The sequence below is a fragment of the Scyliorhinus torazame genome, chromosome 17, assembly GCF_047496885.1.
Source record: "Scyliorhinus torazame isolate Kashiwa2021f chromosome 17, sScyTor2.1, whole genome shotgun sequence".
Classification (NCBI taxonomy): domain Eukaryota; kingdom Metazoa; phylum Chordata; class Chondrichthyes; order Carcharhiniformes; family Scyliorhinidae; genus Scyliorhinus; species Scyliorhinus torazame.
The window spans coordinates 29,213,671-29,232,984 of record NC_092723.1 but is presented as its reverse complement, the minus strand read 5'-3'; the positions used below and the strand labels follow the sequence as shown (position 1 = coordinate 29,232,984).

The window sequence follows — 19,314 nt, the reverse complement described above, 5'->3', positions numbered from 1 at the left end:
AGGGGCTGCGGCCATCGGAGCCTGGCAGAACAGGGTCCGAGTGGTCTAGCCGGGGTGGAAAGTTGGGGGGGAAGGAACCGAGGGTAGGGGGAGGAGTTTTACAAGAGACAGTGGACGGGAGGAGCTGGAGACCTGGGGTGGGGGGTGTGGGGGGTGGGGGGTTGGGAGCTGTGTAAGATTAAGGGTGACTACGGGTAATCCCTGATTTATTTTTGTCATTTGTTTATGTAAACATGCGGGTTGAGGTTTGGGGGTTGGTGGGTAGATGGGATCGTTGTTGTTATTATGGGGACTGACATATCTTGCTGATTATTGTTTATCGTTGATGGATGTAAATGTGGGAGAAAATGTGAAAATGGAGGAGAATTTTTAAAAAAAATTTTTTTTTAACGTTTTCATCACCTTTTGTTCTTTCAGCACTGTCAAAAGTTTGATTCTCCAGACCCTCCCCCACAGTAGGGTTTCCCACAATGGAAGGGGCATGCCATCAGCTGCTGACGGGATCTTCTGGTCCTGGCAAAGTCGACGGTGATTTACATTCCTCACCTGCGGCAGGGTCAACTTCAGCGGGATTAGAAGATCCCAGTGGCATGATGGGTGGAGAATTCTGCCCAAGGAATATCTTTCAAGGAATTGTTCTGCAACACATATGACCTAACTTTAAAACTTGTCCAAATATTGCAGTCAGGTAAGTGGGAACATGGTGGTTCTACGTCAGCACCAGGATCTTGTTCTAAATTGGAAGTTAATTTTTAATGACCAGCGGACTGTTGGTGAGAGAGCCATAGCATCATAAATTAAAGATCCTCCATTCTACAAACTTATTTATGGGCAAACAGAAACTGGACTAAAGAAGCATTTTAGTTTCAGACCAATATACTCTTGGTAAAATCATTACACTTTAATTTTTCCAGAAACCCGCTCCTTCAATTTGTGCAAAGTTTACGTATTGCCTGAGAATGGTATTCATATCTCAAACACAATATATTTTTAACGTACCTTTACATGTTGGTGGGTCCTTGTCCCACATCCCAGTCTCACTACAAACAAGTATGTTTGCACCAATCAATGAGTAGCCAAAGAAGCATGCATATGTTGCAATCATTCCCTGTTTCCAGTGACCTCCATCGGGTGGTGTTGGGGTTCTCCCATAAGTTGTACGTGGAAGATCCTTGCATCTGATGGCTGGGAACAATGTAAATTCAGTTAATGTCCTCAACAGACTGCCAGATCAGAAGTTTCAGGAATTAAAAACTTAGTCTGCTCAGTGGCAAGATGCAGGTGAACCAAAAGGCTGCAGCACAGAGTAGGAGTCAGGTATTCTTCTCTCTGAGTCCCTTCCTTCCCTCAGCAAAGACCAGGCCTCAATTTAATGCTGGCAGCAGCGGTCCTGGGACTGGGAACGAAGCTGCTTCAGCAGTGCCACTGTAAGTGGTGATCACTACAGAGGCTGCTGGGGAGCCCACCATGTGCCAACTAGTGACCAAAAATAAGAACGCCCCCCCCCCCCCCACCCCCTCTCCCCGAAGCCCACCACTCAGGTATATTCTCCTCATGCAGCGGTAGGCCCCTCTCCAACCCAAACGTTGGTTAAACAGCAGCAGAAGGAGAAAGTGACCCTTAATTGGCTATTTAAGTTGCTCAATTGGTTCTTGGGCAAGAAGGTTGTCCATCTTTCCCATCGCTCTGATGGGAGCAAGACAACAGGCTCTCCCAACCGTTGCCTTCTGAAATTTTACAGGCCGTTCTGCCTTTTGGGCTGGCACATGCAGCCCTTGATCTGCTGATCTAATTTCTAAAGAAATTAAAAGAGAGGGAGAGTTAGAGAAAGAAAGAGAAATAGAGCTGAATAGAGAAACAAAGCAATCTGAAATATTGGATAAAAAATAAAGTGAACAAACAACAGCTGATATATAATAGGATGGATGGACAAAGAACACAATAAGAATGATTTTATCTGTACATTGGGACTGTTTTCAGGTGAGATAGAGAGGGCACTGCAATGGAAATGTGCTTGCACATTTGACCATCCATTGACAGTCTGGCCATCACCAATATTTGACAGCCAGAGCTTCTGCAGAATCAGGGTGGAGACTCATTAAGGTATCAAAATAGAAGTCTTATGGCATCAATATGTAACTGGTGCCATTTCTGTCAACTTTGATCTGATGACTACTCAGTGCTTCAAACCTACTGGGCAGCATTTCTCAAATAGGGACATTTCCAGACAGGTGCTCACCTGAAAATAGTCAGATTGTTGCTATTGGAAGCTGAATTGAAGGAAACTCTATGAGACTGTTTCTTGCTGAACTGTGATTTTCAGCATTTTGACCATTCTGTTAGCACAGATGGGTGCTTGCTCCACTCAAAGATGGGGGGCTAAACTGGCCACTCTTTAATTACTGCAGGAACAAGAGTTTGGGCAGGGAGGCTGCGGAGGGTGATCCTTGGGTATTGGAGTGCTGCGAATTTAGGAAGCAGCAGTTCTTGAAAGGATGAATCAGAAAGTTGCAGAATGCAGTGACAGAATTTGCGGTTCTCTATCGTATCTGACACTGCAGCAGTTAAGGTGACCAGAGTTCTGACTTCTTGTGCATAAAGAGTCCTATGTGGAAATATTATTGTATTATTATTATGGCCAATAGCTTGGTCAAAGAGATAGCTTTCAAGAAGCTTCTTAAAGGATGGGAAGGTGGTTGAGAGGTAGATAAATCTATGGACAGAATTCCAGAGATTATGGTCCCGCCAGACCAGATTTCCGGTGTGGTATGCCCCCGCCAGCAGCGGGATCCTCCATCCTGGCAGCCGGTCAATGGTGTTTCCCATTGTGGCCACCCCTGCGCCGCTGGGAGATCCGTGGGCATGAGTGTGCTGCCAGCGAAGCGGAGGATCCTGCCGACGGAGAGTCCTGTCCCCAGTACTTTGGATATGCTGAAGTTAATGAAGGGTGATAAATGGAAGGAGAGCACTGCAATTGCCAAGTCTGGAAGTAACAAAAGCATGCAGCAGGATTTCATTAGCAGATGAGTTGAGGCAAGCACCCAGATGGACACTATCCTGGTGCTATTGGTGAAGGGACGAATTTGCACTCAGAAGACCAGTTCAGAGCAAAATAGGATGCAAACATTGCAAGCAATCTGCTTCAGCCTCAGAAAGTAAGTAGGGAAGGGAATTAAATCTTTGGCAAGGGAACAGAGTTTATAGCAGGGACAGGGACAGGGACAGTTCTTTCGGTCTGACCAATATTTGATTGAAGGAAGTAGCCAATTCAGGGTGTCTGATAAGCAGCAGGAGAAAGCATTACCAAAGAATTAGGCAGAAAAATATCACTGGCACTGACACATCAAAACTGAATGGGGTTGGGATGGGGGGACTTTGAGAGGAGGACAACAAGACATGGGGCCAGTTTTACAGGGTCCTGCAATCCCCAATCCCATGGCTAAAAAGCTAGTGGGGTGCCTGCCTATGATCTCCCCAACTGCTCCTCAGCAATTCAATGTTGGGAGCATTGTTAATTATTCGGGACCGCCTCAGGATATCCTGAGTTGCTGGTCAATCGAATGGCTGACAGCTCTGTATTCTCAGCAGTGCTAGACAGGAGTGGCAGTTCCTGCTGCAGCTACAGGCAGTTCCACATTACCAAGGAGCCCAGCTAAGTTCAAGGCTGGGGATGGGCGAGGTGAGGTGGGTGAGTTGGAGGCAGGTTCAAGAGGTCAGTGGGAGGATTAGAGTAGAGATGACCTGAAGTGCAAGGGGGGGTAGAAACTCTTCTAATCGGCTCAAGGGACCCACAAAGGAAGTCCTCCACCTCGCCTGACTCCAGTCCATGGAGCTAAAACTTCCAGATTTCTCTGGCATTGACCTCTATCCCCCCCTCCCCCACACCCTGCCCCAATCCTGTAATAAGGGTAAAATATTGGCAGGAGTGTGATGAAGCCCTTAAATGGCCATTAATGGACCATATGAGGACTTCAATAGGCCCAAGGATGGGTGGACAGGCTTCCTGACATCTTCAGGTCCTCCATAACATTTCAGATAGCTCGTGGTTGGGTGGTTGGTTAGCAGCAAGGCTATCAGCTGGATTTTATGAGCCCCCACCTATAAACCAGCCGATGCTGTGGAAAATTACAGGAAGTCAAACCAGTGGAAAAAGGCTTGTCGGAGTGATGTACGGAAAGGAAATAGCATAATTTTGCGATCAATTAGGAAATTTCCAAACCAACATCAAGATATTTACCTCTAACAGACGCAAGAAAGGTCAACTTACACGCACTGGTCTATTAGGTTGGAGAGCTGGTTACTCACGTGGTCTGCAGGTAGGTGGTGGGGGCACAAATATGTTATTTTCACTACATTCAATAACACTGTTGCCATCCATTTCAAAACCGTTGTTACAACTGTAGGTGATTGTCTCCTGATATCTATACGTAGGCCCAAATCCTTTTATTATCCTGCCATTTACAATTGGTTCAGGACGTATGCACCTGACAACTGACAAGAGGACAATGCATTAATTGCCACTCAGTAACTGGCTGTAGTTAGAACATAGAACATAGAACAATACAGCGCAGTACAGGCCCTTCGGCCCACGATGTTGCACCGAAACAAAAGCCACCTAACCTACACTATGCCAGTTATGACTCCAGCATCAGTCACAATCATATCAAATGGAATTTAGCAGTTAAAGAACTTTGTGTTTGTTAATTCTTGATCTATTTTTGTCCCTCACCACTTCCTCAAATGGTTTGATTTTAATGTTTTCCAAATGTGCCGCCGAGTTATCTCAACAAGTGCAAAGTGTTGTGGATGCTGAAAATCGGCAATGAAAACAAAAAATTGGAAACACTCAGTAGGTCAGTCAGCATGTGTACAGAGAGAAACAGAGTTAATGGGCTGGATTTTGCCAATTGTCTCATGTTCCTGCCTTTGGGTTTATCTCCAGGTCACGTGCCTCTACACAGAGATGTAGACATGTTATGCAATGTGCCCAATTAATGGCTTGCCTGCAGAAGAGACAACTAATAATGGATGGCAGGTGGGAGTTAATCATAGAATTTACAGGAACGGAGGCCATTCGGCCCATCAAGTCTGCACCAGCCCTTGGAAAGAGCATCCTACTTAAGCCCACACTTCCACCCAATCCCCGTAATCCAGTACCCCAAACTAACCTTTTGGACACTAGTAGGCAATTTAGCATGGCCAACCCAGCTAACCTGTACATCTTTGGACTGTGGGAGGAAACTGGAGCACCCGGAGGGAACCCACGCAGACAAGGGGAGAAAGTGCAAACTCCACACAGGCAGTCACCCGAGGCCAGAATTGAACCTGGGACCCTGGAGCTGTGAGGCAGCAGTGCTAACCACATGCTGGCTGCAAGGTTGAGGATGCCATTTATAGAGGGCAATCTTACCCTTTCATACTGGCCGCACACAGCGGAGGCGGGAGAATAACATCAGCAGAAGGCAGTGTTTGGAAGGGTGGCTGCAGTGCGGAGAGTGTTCATTTCCATGGCTCAGCCACACCTACCTGGAGGTGTCCCTATTGGCAGTCAGGGAGAGGAGAGGGATATTATTTCCAGAAAAGAGGTGGAGGAAGGCAACCGGCATCATAACAGTAGTCTGGCTGGACGTGGCTGAAGAACTGGGCTGCCGCAGATACATGAGAGAAAATCTTCCAGTCTATTGGCCTCTGCAGCAGTCCCTTTAATGTACATGCCCTCTAAATAGCACTGTTGAGCCTTCCTGCTTCAAAACTCTGCACAATTATACACCCGTCATTTATAACCACCTGCTTGTCTGTTCTTATCTCACCTGAGCTGACAAGCTTTTGAAGTTCTATGGTTCCTGTGTGCCATCCACAGCGTTCAAATTGTTACGTAAAATTGCTGTTAACAACCCCCTTAACAACCTCAACTGGACGCTGGCCAGTAGGCTCCTGTTCCTGTGACCAAGTCGCCTCTTGAAAATTTATCTGGAGGTGGAAAAATTTCAGAGTACTGTTCCACTAATTTCCCTGTTTCACTGATCCCCCCCCACTGCCCCACCTCACCTCTAACCCCATCGCCATGGAGCTGGGAAATAATGGGCGGGATCCTCTGATCCCCAGCCGCGTGTTTCTCAGCGGCACGACGTTCACTGGCGGCTCAGTTGTCTACTCCCACCGTTTGTCAATGCCATTTCCCATTGAAGCCACCCCACGTCGTCAGGAAATCTGTGGGTGCGGGTGCACTGCCAGCAGGAAAAGTGAATTTCAACAGCCAGAGAATTCTGGCCAATACCTCAATGATTCAGAACTGACCCTAAAATGTTAATTCTGGTTCTCTCTCCACACATCCAGCCAGACCTTCTGAGTGTTTCCAATATTTTCCGTTTTTATTACGTGACATTATTTTGCTCCTTTATTGAAACACAAAGAGAGCTGACAAATCTAGATTGTTAAAGCCAGGGAAAATCAAATAATTTTATACATTTGTGTAGTTCTGGCTCAGGTTTGGATTGAACTGGACAGACTGGTCAATCTTAAATGACCAAGTGCAAAGCTATCAAAGAATTCTGACCTTCTTACATGCAATGCTTACCCTGGAGCTGTGAGTGTCATATATACTGCTTCACTATCCACAGACATTCTGGGGAGGAGGCATTATTGCCTCTCCTGAATCCCTGAAACGTGACCTTGTATTGCGTTCCTGACATTATCCAGCCCAGTTCCTGGATTTCACGTGGACAGGATTTCACGTAGGCAAGTAGGGAATCTCCTTGGAGCTTTTGGGTGAATAATTAAAATGTCCAAAAAGATCATTAACTGCTTTTTTAGCAAGTACCCATAAACCGAGCTGTCAGCAATTCTCCAGGGTCAACCAGATAAGTGCACAGTTGAGAATGCTTTTTCAGTAAAAATGACAGGCTGGGAAGGCTTTTATCAATGTAACTGAAGAGTTGGAGCATTGGCACTGGTTAACACGCAAATGCAGTTCATCAGTCTTGCACATCATCTTGAACTGCACTTCCTTGCACTTTCAGCCTTCAACACAACATGGATGCAAATTATGCAGTTCTACCACCCACCTCTGATGAGAACAAGAGAAGCAGAAACTCCAATACCACCGGGAGCAGTAGTGGAAATACCAGCACCATCAGCATCAGCGACGTTCTCCTCAGCTACATGCTGCTCCACGGGGCAAAGCGGATGGGCACAGACATCCAGCTCCAAGGAGGCAGGAGCCAGCCCCAACACAGGGCAGTGAATCAGCCCTTTTCTGTGTGAGCACTAGTCCCTCAGGAAGCGCAGGCTCTCACAAAAGGTCACTAATGACACCTACTGAAGCAACACCTCCTTCTTCATGGAACAGGTGGGCATGCATTACCAGTGGCTGTCACTGGAGGGTCATCCCTCCAACCCACCCATAACTGTATGCCCCTCGTCTCTTGCAAGGAGAGAAACAGAGAGTTATGCGTGTTAAAAGTAGCCTGTATGGAAAGGTGGGAAGAACAACATTTGTGACAGGTGACTTTGAGGCATGGGTGCAAGAGGGTAATAGGATGAGAGTGATTGCGATTGTTGGCTGTTCATTTGTGGATATGAGGGTATGCTTGGAGAGAGAAAAATGAGTGCAGCTGCAAGGTGTGTTTTTCTGAGGAGTAGTCTGGAGGAGTACGCTGAGGAAGCCAGTGTGGGACTTAGCACCTGTACGTGTTATACCATCCACTTTGCCGGCATGTCTGAGGCTTCAATTTTTGGTGCACTGTCTCCAGGTTGGAGGGGCCACACTCCTGTTGCTGACTTCCTGAGATCTTCCATCCAATCCTGCAGAGTTGAGAGGTTGGCCTCTTCTTCTCATCCTTGGGAGAGCTCACCTCTCTGCAGTCCCTCAGATCTGACAGCTGGACCTCCAAATAAGAGCGAGAGACCCAAGGGGAAGGGGACATCCATCCCTGGTCTCCTCTCATCCTATTAATCAATTATGTTTTTACCTCGACAACATCTACTGAAAGAGTTAAAGCCATTTCTACTCATATAGAAAAATACCTTTGCATGTTGGTGGGTCCTTGTCCCACTCTCCATTCACTGTGCAAGCAAGTGTTTCTGCACCAATCAATGAATAGCCATTTTGACATGAAAATTCTGCTATCATCCCATGTTCCCAGTGATCTCCATTTGGTGGTGATGGAGTTCTACCTTTACTAATAAGTGGAAGAGCAGCACATGTGGCAGCTAATGGGAAAATGAAGGCAATGCTGAATTAAAAGCATCAGGAATTACAATCTCAATCAGCTCTGTGGCATGGCACAACACATTGGTTTAAAAAACAATACATGACACAGAACTCTTTTTCTCCTCCTCACCTCTTCATGCACAAAAGGCAAAACACAATCTCCAGCTTTGCACTGCACATTTTAAAGAAAATATCAGCCTTTTAAAATGAATTCTTGGATACCATGCATGAATTTCCGCAGCACTGACCATTTAGTATTACAGGTAGCAGTTGATTCGAATCATAGAATAGAATCATAGAATCCTTACAGTGCAGAAGGAGGCCATTCAGCCCATCGAGCCTGCACTGTCACTTCGAATGAGCACTCTACCCATTTAAACTCCCCAATCCACCCCACCCTAGCCCCGTAACTCCAAACTTGGGGCAATTTAGCATGGCCAATCCATCTAACCTGCACATCTTTGGACTGTGGGAGGAAACCAGAGCACCCGAAGGAAACAAACGCAGACACGGGGAGAACATACAAATGCCACACAGAGAACGTACAAACACCACACAAACACGTCGACATGCGAAGAACAATTATCAGACATGACATTTAGGCTCAATCATGGCTGGTCACTTAGTTATGAAATATAATGAGACCGCAAAATTGGAAGTACTGGATTAGAATGAAGGGAGCTATTGCTGCACGGCAGGAAGCCAAAGAAGAGAGCAGTGTGAGTTGGGGGGTTGTGGAGGGAAGTTGGTGGTTACCACACAGAGATGCACACACACACACACTCCAAAATTGTAAACCTCTTCTTTAAAACAGTTTCGAATCATGGTTAATCAGGCTAACTTCCAGTGTGCGATGCACATTGATTTACTGCGTATTCAAAATGTTTTCCTATTCTGGAAACTAAGCATATAAACACACAAGAACAACAATGTTACAGTTCGACACCATACTTCAACAAAACGATAAACAATTCAGAAAATATTGAACCAAAATAATTTACAGATTGGGCTTGCACGTAATAAAAGCATGAATTAGTTTAGTTGCAAGCTCACTTGCTGAGCATGGAGAGGAAATAAAGAAATTGTCTAAGATTAAATGTGACCAGCTGTATGACACCTATTTCTGGTTCAATGCAAAAGTAACCACATTGTCTCGTGTGATTCACATCATCACTTATGAATCACAATGACATGGATAGGTGGTTGTATTTTTTTAACTAAATTGCTGGTCCACATACTCAGCTACTGCATTAGCAACTTCATTGATTGTCACCATGTGAACATCAAACAAGGATTCACATTTTAATCAGAAAACAAGAAAACACCGAGCAACCTATTCATTCTTGTGGTTGTGTACAATCTCACCATCATAATTCTGATTGAGGTGATAGATGGAAATCTTCATGACAATTGATTAGGTAGTTCAACATTTGACAAGATAATGGGATAGCAGACAGTGTTTAAACACAAGAGCGAAAAATTTGGAATATGTTATGCTTTTTTTCACGATGGCACAGTGGTTAGCACTGCTGCCTCACAATGCCAGGATCCCAGCCTTGGGTCACTGTCTGTGTGGAGTTTGTACGTTCTCCCCATGTCTACGTGGGTTTCCTCCGGGTGCTCCAGTTTCCTCCCAAAGGTGTGTGAGTTAGGTGGATTGGCCATGCTGCATTGCCCCTTGATGTCCAACAGTTAGATGTGGTTACGAGATTACAGGGATGAGGGGGGGGGGGAGAGAATGGGTCTAGGTCGGGTGCTCTTTCGAAGGGTTGGTGCAGACACGATGGGCTGAATGGCCTCTTTCTGAATTGTAGGGATTCTATGATTCTGAGTGGAAACTGGTTGCAAAAACGTCTAATTTCCCAGCGGTCAATCACTAGAAAGAAAGCCTGAAAGACATCTGACTCCACGTTGTGTCAGGCGAATTTTCATATATTATTGGCAGCTCGAACACCTATTTTAGGATCTAAAGTGCTACCTGCCCTGAATGAAACATGATTACCTGGTTGACTTAGCCTTAAGGGGCAGAATTCTTCATTTTTGAGACTTAAGAACAGTGGCGGGCAGTCCCAGTGCCGCTTTCCCGCTTGCAAGAAAGGTAGGATCCACTAATTATTTCTTAATATGTAAATTCCTCTCCGTGACCTGCAGGGCCAGCAACTGGTTTTTGTGTCTGTCATCAGCTGATGGGTTCAAAGGCCCAGCGCCATCTTTAAATACCAGTCCAGCAACTCATATCACTCTCTCCAGCCCACCTGTCTTCACCAGACCATGCAGGACGTCCAAAACCCAGAGGGAAAAGGTTAGCAGCCTTAAGAAGAAATCTGTCCCTCGGTTCACCCACCCAAACAACGGGTCCATCTCCGACGAGGCGCCTAAGCCGCACGTGGACCTCTACCCACCACATCTGAAGTCTCAGTGGATCCCCTACTAGTAAACAATGTGGTGTCTCTTTGATCACCTTGTTCCTGAGCTTTCCATGCAGGCTTGTTGGTGTCCAGCTTCCATTGATCTCCTTCTTCATCCACCTCCTTGCCCCTCTGCCTGCCATCATGAGCCTTCACCCTGACCCCCCCTACCTTGCAAAGCCCTCCATCCACATTGCCCCCCTTGTCATCGTCAGGCCACGTCACCCCCTCCTTTCCCACCCCCACCCCCGCTTCACCTCGTGCTCCGCCCTTAATCAGATTCACTGGTGTGTGCCACCAGGGGGAAGAAGACATCTGTACTTCCCAACCTCTGGTGCAGTACTGATCTAGTGCGGTGACACAGGAGGGTCCATGGGTTCAGCTGCACAGCGCTGCCCATGGAAACCAGATCGGCATGAAGATGGGGAGCAGAAACTGGTCTGCCCCAACACTGTGGTGTACAGCGCAGCAGGTGCAGCGCAGCTCTGTGGCAGAAAGGCTTTGTCCCATTCACCTGGAAATCCGCTATCAACTGAGGACCGCCTTATGCATACCACTCTTTATCAATCCAGTTTTAGACCAATGTAGTTACACGCTGGCACAATGCAGGATTTCCAATCTTCCAGGTCTGACAGGATGCCCGCAGGCAGCTGTTTTAATGAGCAATCATGAGATGCAAATGAATGCAAATAACATTCCCGTCACCAGCCAATCGCAAGACCAAGCCACCATTAACATGCCATTGGAAGAATTGCAGTACATATTTACACCAGCAGGTTTCTGACTTCTTGGCTCCTGCTAGATTCTTCACCAAATCTGCTGCAGGCGGAATAGGTGAATTCAGCCCATAGAAACTACTAGAGGCTATCAATAAACACTTAAAAAATATATATATATGATTAATTTAGGAAGGAGCCAGAGGTGCAGTTGTATACCTCCTAGCTCCCGAGCACTACTCCATTCCCCTGCCAGCAATGCCTGCAGCCCACCTAACTCCACTGCCTCCTGGATGTACCTTAGAACGATTGTTTGCAAATTATCAGGCCCAAATTGAGTGGAAGCAACATGCCAAGCTTCCCCTGGGTCATCGTATCAGGATTAGGCCATTCAGGCACTGAATCAGAACACGGTTGATCTGTAACTCAATTCCATTTACTCACCTTTATAAAAAACATGAAAGAATTAAAGATTTACATTTGTACAGCACTTCCAACAATCTCAAGATTCCTCAAAATACTTCAGTCAAGGAAGTACTTTTAAAGTGTAGTCACTGTTATATTATGGAAATTGTGAGGGCCGATTTGTGCACAAAACCCCACAAATAGCAATGTGAGAATGACTAGGTGGCCTGTATTTGCGATGTTGATTGAAGGATAATATTGACCAAGACGCCAGGGATAACTTCACTGCTCTCTTGCCACGGAATCTTTAATGTCCACCCGAGAGATCCTCAGTGTACTGTCTTGTCTGAAAGGCCTTCAATCGTACAGTGCTCCGTCAATACTGCCCTGCAGTGTTAGCCTAGGGGGTGGGATTTTCCAGCCTTTCCCACTGGCGTGCTCTTCCAGTCCTGCCAAAGTCACCAACTCCCCCCTGCCCCCCGCCCCCTACCGTGGCAGGTTTCTCAGCAGTGGGGCAGGCGAGCCATGCAAAAGCCAATAGGCTTTGACGAGAGTGGGACGTTGTGCCGGCAGGCAATAGCTCGCTGCATCTGCAGCAGGAAAACCCACTCCAGGTGGTGTGGGGGGGGGGGGGGTGCAGAAAATCCCAGCCAAGATTTTCCATCTCAAGGTTTTATACTGGTGTGGGACTTGAACCAACAACTTTCTGCCACAGATCATAGAGCTGTCAACTGAGCCAGAGCTGACGTTGACTTTGTTTCATATCCCTTCTATTTAATAATATCCATTAATCTCAATGTTGAAAGTTTTAATTGACCCAATATTCACAGACCCTGTGCAAAGGGAGATCCAGATTTCTACCACTCTTTTTATAAATACATGCTTCTACATTTCACTCTTCTAATTTTAAGATTATGTTCTGTCAGAAAAGTGAGATAGTTGTAAGTAATCTAGAGGGTGGAATTTAACCAAAATTTGTCACAGTGTCAGATTCTGACTGAAAACCGGCGAGCATCTCTCCAGATGCACAGCTGAGGTTTCAGGCCAGATTTGCTGGCACTTACTGGTTTGCACTATCATTCTGATGGGGCCAGGCCTAATGGAGCCAGCAAGGCCGGGTCCACAGATATCAGGGCACCCTTTAAAAAGGACACCCCGATCAGTGCTGAAAATTAACTCCTCCTCACCCTCGCGGACATGGAGCACCCCCGCTCCCACAAACATTGGGGCGATACCTCAACCACTGAAATATCAGGGGCTCTCTCCCCGCCCTCCCACCACTCAAGTATTAGGAGCTCTACTCCGCCACCCCACCCTGCCTCCCCCCACCATACAAGTGTCAGGGGCTCTCCACCGCCCCCCCTCCCCCCTCCCCCACCACCACCACAGAAGTACTGCACTCCTCCCCTCAGAGGCATCAGCCCTCCCCACAACATACAAAATGGGACCCACCCCAAAGGGTATTCCCAGTGGGCCCACCCAGACACTTTCCCTTGGCATAGGTTGGCACTGCCAGGTTGGCATTGCTGGTGTATGTCCCTCCCCCCCTCCTTGGAGCTATACTTACCTTGGCACTGTAGCGTGTTCACCTCGACTGATTCCCATTCCTAAATAGCTGTTTGAACCTCGCCGATGTGATGCCATGAATATTCATTGAGGGGGGAATTATGTAACTGGGAAGCCCTCTAATCAGATAGAAATTTGTTAAATGTGTGAAAATGTGGGAAACTTGTTACATCACTGGTGAGGGGTGGGGAAAATCAGGGAACACGTTCTCAAATCTCGTTTGCCAATTCTCGCGGGATTTGGCAACCACGTCGACGTTTGTGCTTGCAGCGAATGTGGACACAAACCTCCCTCCCCCATACTTGTATTTACGGCTATTAGAATTAGGGTTTAAGTTTAAGCTTAATTTATTTTTCTGTAGTTGTGTACTGAGAAAAGGTTAAAACTTCAGTTTGCTCATGTGAAGCAAAGGTGCCTATTTGTCTGTCTGTTTTGGTTTCGTTTCAAACTGTGCCTATATTAAAAAATCTTACAACACCAGGTTAAAGTCCATCAAGTTTGTTTGGCGTCACTAGCTTTCGGAGTGCAGCTCCTTCATCAGGTGAGTGAAGAGGTGGGTTCCACAAACACATATATAGAGCCCACCTCTTCACTCACCTGATGAAGGAGCTGCGCTCCGAAAGCTAGTGATTCCAAACAAACCTGTTGGACTTTAACCTGGTGTTTGTGCCCACTATGTGCCTAAGGGCCTCTTCCAGTGTTGTAAAACTCTATGGCTCTGTCTCCAACTATTCCTTCCTCTCCCAAGCCGTTCGATGTGTTGCCACCTCCCAAATCAGTTCCACATTTCCCACATGTCCATGGTTGAACCCTTCCTTTGGTAGATCACAAAGGAAGCCAAACCGAGTTGGTACCAAGTTATTTTGGTTTATTGTAATATAAATGTATTACAGTATACACCAGAACCCAGCTGGGTCTGGCCTGTTGGTTACATCCTTGGCCGACTTTATATGGAACTTAACTATGATCAATCTCAGCTCCCTGCCCCCTTATTGCGGGAGCTTGTATTCGACGAGTCTCATGGTGATAGGGATTGCTCCCACATGTGTGGGTTATAACACCTCCATCTAGGTTCCATCTGCCACAGCACTGAAATGGTCCTAATCTAAGTCACAAATGATATTCTGTGAACCCGTGATCATGGTGCATGACCCTTTCTTATCCTTCTCAACCGATCTGCACCAGAAGGACAGATCCCAGAATCTCCTTTCTCAGTGTCAATTTTTAATCTGGTAATTCCTTGGGACCTTTTATTACATTAAAGGTGTGACATAAACACAAACTATTCTTGTTCATGAAGGCCCACCTTCTCAACCTTGCCCCTCGCCTGACATGTGGTGACCCTCAGGTTAAATCACCTCCAGTCAGCTCGCCCCCTCAAGGGGAAAGCAGCCTTTGGTCACCTGGGACTATAGCGACTTTACCTTTTATTCATATTCGGGAATTTTATTACATCGTTTTTAGGAGTTAGGGAGAATAGTAATCTCATCGCAGAAGGTTAAATAATAATAATCCCTTATTGTCACAAGTAGACTTCAATGAAGTTACTGTGAAAAGCCCATGGTCGCACCATTCCGGCACCTATTTGGGGAGGCCAGTACGGGAATTGAACCCGTACTGCTGGCATTGTTTTGCATTACAAGCCAGCTGTTTAGCCCTCTGTACTAAACTAGCCCCTAAACAGTGGAATCCATGATGTGGCAGTTTGTGAATAGTTTGTTTCCCATTCGATGTTTTATGTTCCTATTTATGAGTTGTTCAATCAAAATATGGACGTTTTGTTCCCTACATTTAAAATTAAGTACTTTAACTTGAGACACTAAAATATTGCAAGGACAGAAGTTGACATAGCAAGCCAATGCTCCAAGTATGACAATACCTTTAAAGTGGCAATGGAGAGAATATGGCTAATGCTTTTCAGGGCATATGGAGCTTGTACATGAAAGTGGTGCTGAGGTAGATGACCAGTCAGGATGTAAATGAATGGTGGAACAGGTTTGACGGGCTGAATGGCCTACTCCTATTCCTATATTCATAAAGTGGCTAATTATTTGACATAGAAAAGCAATTAACAGATTTGACAAAATATGGAAGCCTAACTTACATTGACATGTTGGCACCTGGCCATCCCAACCATCAGGTGTGCATATGCGGTGGTCCCTACCAACAATCCCGTATCTAAAAGACACCATAGAAAACCAGTTAAAATCACCTAATATCAGCCAGCAAGATGAAAGTTAAATAGATTCATGAACAGCTTACTGATCAAGCAACACATGTAGACTGATGATGGACATCAACACAGTAATTTTGTAAAATAAAAAAAAAACGAGCCTCCATTAACACAGGATAGATCGTAAATCAAAAACAGTTGTACGATTGCAGTAAAAAAAGTACTGATCAGACCCTAGAGAAGCAGTGTGTGTAAGTCTGGTTCGCTAATTATAAAACGCATACTGATTTATCTCAGCTCATGGAACAAACTCATCGCACAAACATGCAATACTTATTTCTGATTTTGGATTTCTGGATCATTTGAGAATTGAATACCTTTTCTTGAAAAGATGTCTTAAGGGGTCCAAGAGTTTGAAAATTCTCAACTCATTTATCATTGGTAGAAAATTCTCAGCATAAATTGCCCACATTTTGGCATTGATTCAGCAAGTACAAGTTATGAGTGAGAGAAAAATGCACCAAACCATCTATAATTCAGCATTGATATAACACCTCACATCAGAATGAGTTTGGGATTTTGAAGCTAGGTGGGAATTGAATTGGGAAGACTGTTCCTTTTTAAATTTCAGGAGTGTAATTTAATTTTGATTTAATCTAGAAATTGTGCAGTAAACGTTAATAAGGGGTTGCCCCGCCCACTCACATAACTGAGTGTAGTTAACTATCAGTCACCTAAGGGCACTGATTGAAACTGCTTTGATCTAAAGTACCAGGTTTGGGGGGGGGAGTCATCTCAGGCCTATTTAAAAGAGCAATTCTGAACTCACTCTCAGTGAGCCTCCCAGTGAGCCAGAGAAGACCAATGTTGCAGGAATAGGCTATCATCAAAAGTGCAATGAACCAACAGTTGGACAAAAGTGCATTTTCGCATCAGCAAGGAGACACAGTCGCACTCCATAATCACAAAGCTGAACATAAGAACCCTTTGCCTTTATTCCGCAATTTATGTACTGAATACTTACCCTTTGTTGCAATAAAATACAGCCTTACTTCCCAAAGAATCATCTGGTGCACGAAAATATCCATCCCAAATCTCTCCTGGATTACCACAGTGTCTTGCTAGACAAGTTTTAAAAGGGGTAAATAGAGAAATATTAGACATTCCAATAACATTTTTAACACAATTTGCAGTAATGTGATATTAGGATGAAAATCTAGCATACTATTTTCCCAATTATGCAGTTAATTTTTTTAGGGATGTTTTGGCTTGGGAAATATAAGGGATTCTGCATCGGCCGGATCCTCCACTTCTGCAGCAGTGCACCCATGCCTGCGGGTTTCCCGTCGCCGTGGGATGGCCACAATGGGAAACCCCATTGGTCAGCTGCCGGAACGGAGGATCCCGCTGCCGGCGGCGACGCACTGACCCGGAAAATGGGGCAGACGGAACAGAGAATCTCATCCAAGTTTTACTCCTTTTATGCAATATCTTTTAAAGATCATTTATTTAATGTTACCCTAAGCCATGAACAGGAAAATCATTGCATATCTTCACCAACAAATAACAGTACAGTACCCTCACCATAGTGCCCTGAAATGCCAGCCTTGACTATAAGTTCAAATCATCAGTTGAGGCTTGAAGCCATGGGCACAGTTCACCCAAAATTTTGGGCAAGTTTGGCGGGCTGTTTCCCGCCAGCTTTTAGGGCGAGATCCAGACCTGTATTCACGCACACTTAGTCATTTTTTGGGGCCCTGCTGAGTTTCTCACCATTCAAGCCGACAATTAGAAGGTTTTTCTGCAATGGCAAACTAAACTGACCAGTGAGAACAGCTCCTCAGAGATCGGGTCCCCTTTGGAAAGGGGGCCCCGATCGTGGAGTGAGCTTGAGGGTCCTTCACACCCCTAACTCCTGGACAATGTGACGCCCTGTAGACATGGGCAACACTCCCAACCCTCGACCCCCAAGTGGTAGCTCCCTCCATCAATAAAAGTTAGCGTGAGCCTCCCACCACCACCCAGGCATGTGGCTGATCCTGTCCCATACCCCTTCATCCATGTGGAAAACGGGGCATTCCCCCCACTCCCTGCCCCAAGTGAGCATATCCCACTATGGGGTCGCTGAGTGTCCCCACACCTTTAGGGCCCCCCTTTCAGATCCTCCCCCCTTTCAGGACTCCAGCTTCACACTCCAACCTTCATGACATCCTTTCATACCCCTCATTCACTCCCCCATTCTTCATACCCCCCTCATTCACCCCTTTTCATTGGCGAGGCTCTCTTCAGGCCCCACCCCTTGGCACTGCCAAACTGGCACCCAGCCATTGACCCTGATACACTGGCAGTGCCAGCAGTGCCAACCTGTCAATGCTAGGTCACCACTGCTATGGTGCCAGGTTGGCACCTGCCCTGTTCTCGACCAACCCGGGGGGGGGGGGGGGTGGGGGGGGGGGGGGGGGGGGGGCTCCAATGGCCTCCGAGACCCCGGAGTGACCATCATACCTGGTATCCACTTGTGGAGTCCAGCACAGTCGAAGGCTGGGTGAGACGTCGCCGGTGCGGCTGGTGACTCAGAGGAGTTGGGAGGCTGCGGCCTCAAACAGGTCACCCATGCATAGATGAGCCGAATGGTTTATTTAAATATCATTGCATGGATCACAGCCAGCAAGAGGATGGTCCAGATCACGGCGGATACCACAGGTCGGGTGACCCCGCGCATGATTCGTCGGTCCTATCGGGCCTCTCCCGCGATACTCTCAGCACAACAGGATGGGGTGGGAAAATCGCACCCTATAACTTTTGAATTCCGAGATATATGAAAACAAGCAGGAGTCTATTTGGGCATTTCGGCAATAGGTGGCTCGATTCTTCGGCCGCGCTCACCGCTAGATCATGATGGCCGGGGACCATGTAACGGTCCATTGACCATGAATGGAAATTTCCGGTCGCCGGGCAGGCACGGCCGAAGAATCCCGCCCAAGGTTTCACCATCTCTCCCCGTGACAAGGTTATTTATAAACTTCCCATTTTGTCAGAGGGATGTTGTGGAGATGATTGCAAACTGGTTTCAAATAATAGCAACTTATAGTAAACTCTGGTGAGCTGAAAGCAGATTGGTATAAATTGGGCTCCACACATTCATTTCTGTAATTCTGAGGATTACAGCCTCAGGATCATGGTGCAGGACAGCGGTTTTTATAACATTGAAGTTAAAAGTTGGAGCTTACAAATGCAACAAATGTAATTCATTATAATATGTCTCTGTGTCTCTCATCCATGATCTCATTATAAATCAGTGGGAAATAAGGAGGGCAACAGGTCATAATGGGATGCTGTTCCTTGCCATTGCAAATGTCTGTTGTGTCAAGTGTTTCCCGCCAGCTTTTAGGGCGAGATCCAGACCTGTATTCACGCACACTTAGTCATTTTTTGGGGCCCTGCTGAGTTTCTCACCATTCAAGCCGACAATTAGAAGGTTTTTCTGCAATGGCAAACTAAACTGACCAGTGAGAACAGCTCCTCAGAGATCGGGTCCCCTTTGGAAAGGGGGCCCCGATCGTGGAGTGAGCTTGAGGGTCCTTCACACCCCTAACTCCTGGACAATGTGACGACCTGTAGACATGGGCAACACTCCCAACCCTCGACCCCCAAGTGGTAGCTCCCTCCATCAATAAAAGTTAGCGTGAGCCTCCCACCACCACCCAGGCATGTGGCTGATCCTGTCCCATACCCCTTCATCCATGTGGAAAACGGGGCATTCCCCCCACTCCCTGCCCCAAGTGAGCATATCCCACTATGGGGTCGCTGAGTGTCCCCACACCTTTAGGGCCC

General features: G+C 46.4%; 1 protein-coding gene across 1 annotated transcript in view; it reads right to left on the bottom strand.

Moving 5' to 3' along the window:
* The window catches only part of LOC140394569 (sushi, von Willebrand factor type A, EGF and pentraxin domain-containing protein 1-like), a 116,040-nt gene that overhangs the window by 33,103 nt on the left and 63,623 nt on the right, over nucleotides 1-19,314 (bottom strand). Inside the window, exons 8-12 of the mRNA XM_072481925.1 lie at nucleotides 16,505-16,601; nucleotides 15,412-15,485; nucleotides 8,026-8,211; nucleotides 4,306-4,491; nucleotides 1,000-1,185 (exon numbers count right to left, since the gene is read on the bottom strand). Coding sequence (XP_072338026.1) covers nucleotides 1,000-1,185; nucleotides 4,306-4,491; nucleotides 8,026-8,211; nucleotides 15,412-15,485; nucleotides 16,505-16,601 — 729 coding nt within the window. The remainder of the gene's footprint in view (nucleotides 1-999; nucleotides 1,186-4,305; nucleotides 4,492-8,025; nucleotides 8,212-15,411; nucleotides 15,486-16,504; nucleotides 16,602-19,314) is intronic.